Source organism: Eptatretus burgeri, chromosome 17, assembly GCF_056783735.1.
Source record: "Eptatretus burgeri isolate ZD-2024b chromosome 17, Ebu_testis_v1, whole genome shotgun sequence".
NCBI classification, from domain to species: domain Eukaryota; kingdom Metazoa; phylum Chordata; class Myxini; order Myxiniformes; family Myxinidae; genus Eptatretus; species Eptatretus burgeri.
Window position 1 is genome coordinate 16,941,333 of NC_140977.1, and position 8,744 is coordinate 16,950,076.

Sequence of the window (8,744 nt, forward strand, 5' to 3'; positions counted from 1 at the left end):
AACAGCGGTCAAAACTGCCAACGAAAGGAAGGCTCAACTCCAGGCTCAAAAAGAATTGGAAAGACATAACAAAGAGTTGGAGAAACAAATTAGTGGAAGTGGTGTAATTGTAGATTTTGCTGAAAAACTTGAAGGTCTGCCTGATAAAGCGAGATTGTTAGTTGGAGATATGCTTTCTTCTATAGCACAAGCAGGTGTAAAATTAACGAAAAGAGGTAATGGATTATATCTTTCTAATAAATAAATGAGCATTGATGAGTGGTTGAAAGAATTTGGAAAGAATACAACATCAAATTTACAACTTGCCAAATATTGTAAGAAATTAAAAATTCATAATGTGGTTATTTGTATGAGAGATGAATTAACAAATGTGTCGAAACATACAAAGAATATTATTATGAACTTAGAAGATAATGATGGGAACGGTTCTCATTGGGTTTGTATTTTTAATAGTCAAGACAAATATTATTTTGATAGTTTTGGTCTTCCACCACCTGTTGAAGTCATAAAATTCTTACAGAATGGTGTTTATCAAACATTTCAAGTCCAAGAATTAAATTCCAAGTGTTGTGGTCAATTATGTCTATATGTGTTATTTCAACTCAACAAAAATAAAAAATTTTATGATATTATTTTTAATCTAATATAAATGACTTATGTTGGTAAAGATGGTTCTATCTTTGGTGTATCTCAAGAACTGGATATTGATTTATCAAATTATTATACAAAGGCACAGGCTGAACGATATAAATATAATATAAACAAAAATATTAACATGAAAAATGCTTATAAATTAAAAAATTATCCAAGCCCGACTGACGCGAATGACTTGGTGAGATTAAGCGATTTATCACAATATATATACTTAAATAAAACGGCTGTGTATTCTAAAGATACAGAAGTGTTGATATTATCTCCAGGTCATACAGAATTCACAGTTCGAATTAAAATAAATTTTTATAAAGAAGGGCGTATCGTTTGTATGAGAATAGAACAATGGGGGTATGATATGAATGATTTAGGGTATAATTGGTCATTTAAAATTAACCTCGAAGACCTGGAACAATTAAATCAGTCTCGTAAGGAAGAATATTATCCACTTGGTATCGAGAATGAGTTTTGTGGAGCCACAATTAGTAAACAACAAATAAAAGAATTTAATAAGGGTAAATATAATAATGGTTTTGCCCTTGTTTATCTCATGAAAACAGAAAAAAACAGGATTATATATAATAAGTAAGGAAATACAAAATGATTTAACTATGGGAAGATGGGGAGGTGTTTCGTGCCATAATATTATTCTAACATATATTTCTAATACATAAATGACAGCAAGAAGGCTTCAAGAAAATTATCATTTCTGTGTCCAAGCATACCTTCAAGAAAAGGGTATTCGGTATTTTAATAAATATGTTCTACAACATAAGAATGAGGTATTTTCAATAAAAGATTGGCATTATGCTGATGTTGATAAACCGACAACTTTAGATTTAATTAGAATGTTAAATAATGAAAAAATTATAAGGTTAAGAAAAGGTAAGGCTCTTTTAGAAATTCAAAAGAAATTTTATTGGTTTCCTGTTGTAAAAAAATTATTTTGGATACAGGAATAACAAGAAATCCTGATGAATATATGTATAATATTCTATGGGGTGTAAACGATTCAAGTATAGTAAGGGATGAGGAAGGAGTTGAAGAAGAGAGGGAAGAGGAGGAAAAGGAGAAGGAGGAGAGAGAGAAGGAGGAAAAAGAGAAGAGAGAGAGGGAGGAGAAAGAGAAGGAGGAAAAAGAGAAGAGAGAGAGGGAGGAAAGAGAGAGAATGAATAAATATCAAAATATGGAAACCAGTGAGATTCAAAAAAGAATAGAGGTATTAAAGAAATTAACTTATCTCACCAGGGAGGAATACAAAGAATTAAGAAGTCTATTTGCAATACTTTCAACAAAACTATTAGCATCGTCAAGCTATTCATTTTAATTCAAGTTTTTTCTTAAATAAATGGAGGAGAGAGTGAAGGCATTTCTAAGGATTCTTTATGTTTTAAAAATTAAGATTCAAATGTGCATGTTGGAAACTAAAAAGGTTTTTGCACTCTGCAGAAATTTTTCTCATAAATAAATGAGTTATTGTCTCAAATGTAAAAAGAAAACTAATACTAAAAATATTTCATATATTAAAAGTAAAAATAACAGGGTTATACAAAAAGGTATATGTTCGGTGTGTGGTTCAAAAAAATCAATTTATCTCCAAACACAAACTCGGAGGAGATATACAAAAGTTTTTATCAGGAAGTAAATTTACAACTACTGGAATACCAGGGGAATTACATCTTCCAGGGTATTCTTTCTGTGGTCCAGGCACAAACTTGGATAAAAGATTAGATGAGGCAGACAATCCTAAATCCTGGAGTAAACCAATCAATAGAGTTGATGAAGTGTGCATGAGACACGATATTGATTATGGGAATACCACAACGTTGGAAGAAAAGCATGAAGCCGATAGAGAAATGTTATATAATTTGTCTCTGATACAAAATCCAACCTTGAGAGAAAAAGTTGATAGGTTCATCGTGAAGAAGATGATTAGTGCTAAATTGAAACTTGGACTTGGAAATTCAAAAAACTTATAGGCTCTAATGATGCCATTAAGACTGAAGAGCAATTAGCTGATGAATTACATAAACCAATATTCACAAAGTTTCAGAGAAGGAAAGTTTATTCCAAGGAAGTTGATTATATCTGGTCTGCTGATTTGATTGAACTCAATAATGATAAGGGGTACAAGTATGCTTTAACCGTTATTGATTTGAGGAGTAGATATGCGTGGGTTGTCCCTTTAAAAAACAAAACAGGTAATACTCTTATGTTAGCTTTTCAACAGATATTTAATAAAAGTAAGAGAAAACCTAAGAAATTGTGGACTGATGAGGGTAGAGAGTTTTATAACAAGACATTTATGAATTTTCTAAAAAATAACAGTATTACATTATACAGTACCTTTAATGAAGGGAAGGCAGTTGTTGTTGAACGTTTTAATCGTACCTTAAAAGAGAGACTATATAAAAAATTCACACAACTCGGTTCACAACAATGGTCATCTTTTATTCAGGATATTGTGGATAAGTATAATGACACGATTCACACGTCAACGAATATGAAGCCATCAGAAACATTTACAAAATTAAAATATGAAAAAGAGATTAATGTCAGAAAACCTAAGTTCAAAGTTGGTGATATCGTAAGAATATATAGGTGGAAATCTCATTTTGAAAAGGGTTTTACTGAACGATGGACGAAAGAACTTTTTAAAATTGTTGATGTAATAGATACAGTTCCTTGGACTTATAAAATATATGATTTGGAAGGGGAAGAGATTTTAGGTTCATTTTATTCACAGGAATTACAAAAGACAAAACTAAGCAGATAATACACCTTTGTGGACACTAGAGGGACAAGTCCGAGGTGTATAACAGTATATAATGTGTGTCAAGGGGGACGTTCTTAGATCTGTGAACCCCAAACACAGAATCCTCAACTGAATAGTCAAGGCTTAACTTTTGTTTGTGTGTGTGTGCAATGGGAGCAATAGGTTGGCGCTTCACTCCCTCCTACTATACACCGTTGTGGACACTCGAGGGCCAAGTCCGAGGTGTATAACAGTATATAATGTGTGTCAAGGGGGACGTTCTTAGATCTGTGAACCCCAAACACAGAATCCTCAACTGAATAGTCAAGGCTTAACTTTGTTTGTTGGTGTGTATGTGTGTGTGTCCCAACCCTCACATTCAAAATCTCAACCCCAACCCTCACATTCAAAATCTCAACCCCAACTCAATCCTCACCCAACACAGTCTTTTTCAAAATGAGATTTCCACCTATATATATATATATATATATATATATATATATATATATATATATATATATATATATATATATATATATATATATATATATATATATATTTTACGTTTTTTTTTTCTCTTCTTCCAATTCTGTCTTTTAAGGCTTTCAGGTTTGATGACGTAAAAAGAGGGAGTAAGCCTGCACTTTCTTCCCAGAACTTTCTTGATCTTGCTCCCATCAAGCACCATCCGACAAAGAACTACATCGATAGGTTTAGATCCCAAAGAGTGATAGCAACTCCAAAAGTCTCCAAAATATAAATAAATAAAATAATAATAATAATAAATAAATAAATAAATAAATAAAAGCCCCCAAAAAAGTTTCAAGTGTCCAACATAAACCCAACTTTCCAAGTCTTCAAGGTATAACCACATTCCCGTTGAGTTTCCAAGATATGTATCACATTGTGAGTTATCAATCCAGAACCCACATTTCAAGTATTCAAAGTAAAACCAACTTACAAAGTCTCTTAAGGATAACTCATTTACTGATTTTTTCAAAATTTGTGAGTCTCCAAGGTAGGACCCATATTTAGAACCATCTTGGCAGAACCCTTTTCCTGAGTCTCCAAGGTAGTTATTTAAACCATCAAGGCAGAACTCATTTACTGATTTTTCAAAATTTGTGAGTCTCCAAGGTAGGCCCCATATTTAGAACCATCTTGGCAGAACCCTTTTCCTGAGTCTCCAAGGTAGTTATTTAAACCATCAAGGCAGAACTCATTTACTGATTTTTTCAAAATTTGTGAGTCTCCAAGGTAGGCCCCATATTTAGAACCATCTTGGCAGAACCCTTTTCCTGAGTCTCCAAGGTAGTTATTTAAACCATCAAGGCAGAACTCATTTACTGATTTTTCAAAATTTGTGAGTCTCCAAGGTAGGCCCCATATTTAGAACCATCTTGGCAGAACCCTTTTCCTGAGTCTCCAAGGTAGTTATTTAAACCATCAAGGCAGAACTCATTTACTGATTTTTTCAAAATTTGTGAGTCTCCAAGGTAGGCCCCATATTTAGAACCATCTTGGCAGAACCCTTTTCCTGAGTCTCCAAGGTAGTTATTTAAACCATCAAGGCAGAACTCATTTACTGATTTTTTCAAAATTTGTGAGTCTCCAAGGTAGGCCCCATATTTAGAACCATCTTGGCAGAACCCTTTTCCTGAGTCTCCAAGGTAGTTATTTAAACCATCAAGGCAGAACTCATTTACTGATTTTTTAAAATTTGTGAGTCTCCAAGGTAGGCCCCATATTTAGAACCATCTTGGCAGAACCCTTTTCCTGAGTCTCCAAGGTAGTTATTTAAACCATCAAGGCAGAACTCATTTACTGATTTTTTCAAAATTTGTGAGTCTCCAAGGTAAAACTTGTATTCTGGCTCATCAAGGTATAACTTGTTCAGTGGGTATTGTCTTGATAACTCACAATGAGTACTATTGCTGTAAAACTCTTTTTCAGGATTTTGCTGGTCTCCAAGGTATAACTCTTTGGTTGGGTCATCAAGGACGAACTCGTTCTGTGGGTCTTGGTCGCTCATAAGGTCTTCAACCAAGCCAACAATTTCGCCCCAAGTTGTAGCAAAAGCAGTATTTTCATTTCGTATTTCAGACACAATTTCCTGTGAGAGAAAATAATAATGTATTAATTAAGTTATTTAATTATTAAATGAGTATGCTTCAATCAAAGTTTGAAAATAGGAAAATAAAAAATCTTACCTCAATAGATAAGAGGTTTGAATCTAGTTCATCAACTTGAAGGTTTAGTTCCATAGAAGACAGAGAGTTCCAAGGAACACCAAAGTCATCCCACTCAAGGTCTTCAACCAAGCCAACAATTTCCCCCCAAGTTGTAGCAAAAGCAGTATTTTCATTTCGTATTTCAGACACAATTTCCTGTGAGAGAAAATAATAATGTATTAATTAAGTTATTTAATTATTAAATGAGTATGCTTCAATCAAAGTTTGAAAATAGGAAAATAAAAAATCTTACCTCAATAGATAAGAGGTTTGAATCCAGTTCATCAACTTGAAGGTTTAGTTCCATAGAAGACAAGCACACAGAACACCATTGCCAGCAAAAACAAATGTTTAAAATGGAGCCTGGGTTTGAAGCTTTTATAGAGAAAGACTGGTGGGTGTGGTTTCCTTTGGAAATTCCCTGGGCAAGCCTAGGCAAGCCTTCATTGGGAAATTTTTCAAAACCATAACATCCTGTAATTTTCTAGTGATTTCTTTGTGAGTCAGAGATGAACTGGAAATGATGTAAGAGTGGGCGGGGCTTAGCAAAAGTAGGCGGAGCTTAGGAAAAGTGGGCGTGGCTTAGAAAAATACCTTATGAAAAGTGGGCGGAGCTTAGCAAAAGTGGGCGGGGCTTAGAAAAATACCTCATGAAAAGTGGGCGGAGCTTAGCAAAAGTGGGAGGGGCTTAGGAAAAGTGGGCGGGGCTTAGAAAAAATACCTTATGAAAAGTGGGCGGAGCTTAGCAAAAGTGGGCGGGGCTTAGCAAAAGTGGGCGGGGCTTAAAGAAAAGTGGGCGGGGCTTATTGAATACCTTGTGGAAAGTGGGCGGGGCTTAACAAAAGTGGGCGGGGCTTAAAGAAAAGTGGGCGGGGCTTAAAAAATAACCTGTGGCTCAGGAGGTGGTCAAACAAGAGCATTAAGAGAAGTTTATCATTTCGTAATGGCACAAATGGGGTATCTTAAAAAATATAAAGATTCAAATGTTTTGTTTGTCAATATTTTAGATGGGGATTATTGTGCAAAGAAAATTAAACTATTGAAGGAATTTGAGAATGAACAAATCTTTATAGGTTCAATGAGTGAGCTGTTCAACCCCCAGGTGTTCAATTCAATGAGGTTCAACCTCCAGGTTAAAAGGGGAGACAAATAAATATACCTTGGGATAAAAAGGGGATTTATTTTTAGGGAAAAAAAATATGAATCGCTGAAAATCCCCCATTCATTTACATGGGGAAAAGTGAGCCAGAATCAGTATTCTTACCCTACTAACGTGTTTGTCATTGGTAACTAAATGGCGCCCCTTCCCCATCGGCCACGCCTACGCAGCAACGTGTCCTGTCATTGGTTTGGTAAATAAATGGCCATAACTTGGGAACCACTTGTCCAATTAATATCAAACCTTGAAAAGGCACATACTCAGGTCCCCAGCAATATACCTGGCAAGGTTCAATTAGATCTGACCAGTGGTTATTGAGAAACAGTGGTCACAGACACGCACACATAGATTGCTGGAATTATAGATAGACTAGTGCATGCCCGTACGTGCATGGCCGTACGTGCAAAAAAAAAAAAACTTTCAAACAACTACACAGGCCGTTCCTTCGCTCTCGCGTGCCCGTACCTGCGTGGCCGTACGTGCAAAAAAAAACAAAAACTTTTAAACAACTACACAGGCCGTTCCTTCGCTCTTGTAAACGACGACTGGATTGGGGCATTGTGCTTATCTATAAATGCGCATAAGAAATCGAGAAATTATTAGAATACAGTCAGTCATCACTCTCCGGAATAGTGCTTGCCCGTACGGAATGTTCACATGCATTCCACGAATTATCGCAAAAAAATTGTCTACATGTACACACCTTTATCTCGTTCGCACCTCTTCATAAAGAACATTGCTGAGGAAACGGCACTTCTTCTTTGTTTCCTCGTCCAGGGCAAGAATGCGGAGGCTGCTGGATCTGCCAACGTTTTGATAAATTATTTTCGGAACAATTTTTCTTCAATAAATAAATAATAATAAAAATGTCTACATGTACACACCTTTATCTCATTAGCACCTCTTCATAAACAACATTGCTGAGGAAACGGCGCTTCTTCTTTGTTTCCTCGTCCAGGGCAAGAATGCGGAGGCTGCTGGATCTGCCAACCCGACTGGCCACCACGTAGAACTGACCATGGCTGAAGAAGTCTCTTGGTCAGAAGACCCCAACACGGTGTAGCGACTGCCCTTGGGATTTATTCACAGTCATGGCAAAGCATGGTCGTACCAGACCGGCACCGCAGAGTGAACGGGAACATGTTGTCATATGCACTCAAGGTTATGCGTGGAATGAGCAATGTGCGTCCAGAATTGACACCCATCATAGATTTTGCAACCAACAGATTTGGCAGGCTCTGATGGATGATGTACCTTGAGCCATTGCAGTGCCCGCTCTGCTAGTCGAAGTTTCGTAGCAGCATGATCACCATACCCACCTTGAGAGTGATCCGATGTGGAGGCATACCAGATGGACAGAGGGTGTTCAGGAACTCAGGCGGATACAAATGATCACCCTCAGATTCCGCTGTATCGACGCTACAGCAAACATGTTCCTCCTCTGGAAATATGGTTGTCATGTTTTGATAAATTATTTTAGGAACAATTTTTCTTCAATAAATAAATAATAATAAAAATTGTCGCAATTTAGTTTTAATGGCCAATTATTCAATTAGCGTCAACGTATTTTGCCTCTTTGCAATGTCATCGCAAGGAAAAACACAAAGAGAAGAGAAGAGAAAAAAAATAAGAAAAAAAATGTACGTGCAAAAAAAAAAAACTTTCAAACAAAGACACAGGCCGTTCCTTCGCTTACGTAAATGACGACTGGATTGGGGCATTGTGTTTATCTATAAATGCGCATAAGAAATCGAGAAATTATCAGAATACACGAAGTCATCACTATCCGGAAGTCCGTACGTTGTAACCCGTAATGGGGAACGCGCCTGAGGTTCTCTTCTCCAAAGGCCACGCCTACGCGACAATGTGAATTGTCATTGGTTGGTAAATAAATGGCCATAACTTGGGAAGCACCTGTCCGATTAATATCAAACCTTGGAAAAGCACA

General features: G+C 36.2%; 2 protein-coding genes across 2 annotated transcripts in view; one reads left to right on the top strand and one right to left on the bottom strand.

The window, feature by feature from the left end:
• The window catches only part of LOC147009416 (uncharacterized), a 53,442-nt gene that overhangs the window by 13,361 nt on the left and 31,337 nt on the right, over positions 1-8,744 (top strand). The window lies entirely within an intron of this gene.
• LOC147009417 (uncharacterized) lies at positions 3,970-6,920 on the bottom strand. The gene is made up of 3 exons (XM_085862161.1): positions 5,891-6,920; positions 5,617-5,793; positions 3,970-5,519 (listed from the first exon to the last, which is right to left on the bottom strand). Exons 1-3 carry the CDS (start codon positions 5,942-5,944, stop codon positions 5,109-5,111), a joined length of 642 nt encoding a protein of 213 aa, XP_085718287.1. The 5' UTR covers positions 5,945-6,920; the 3' UTR covers positions 3,970-5,108.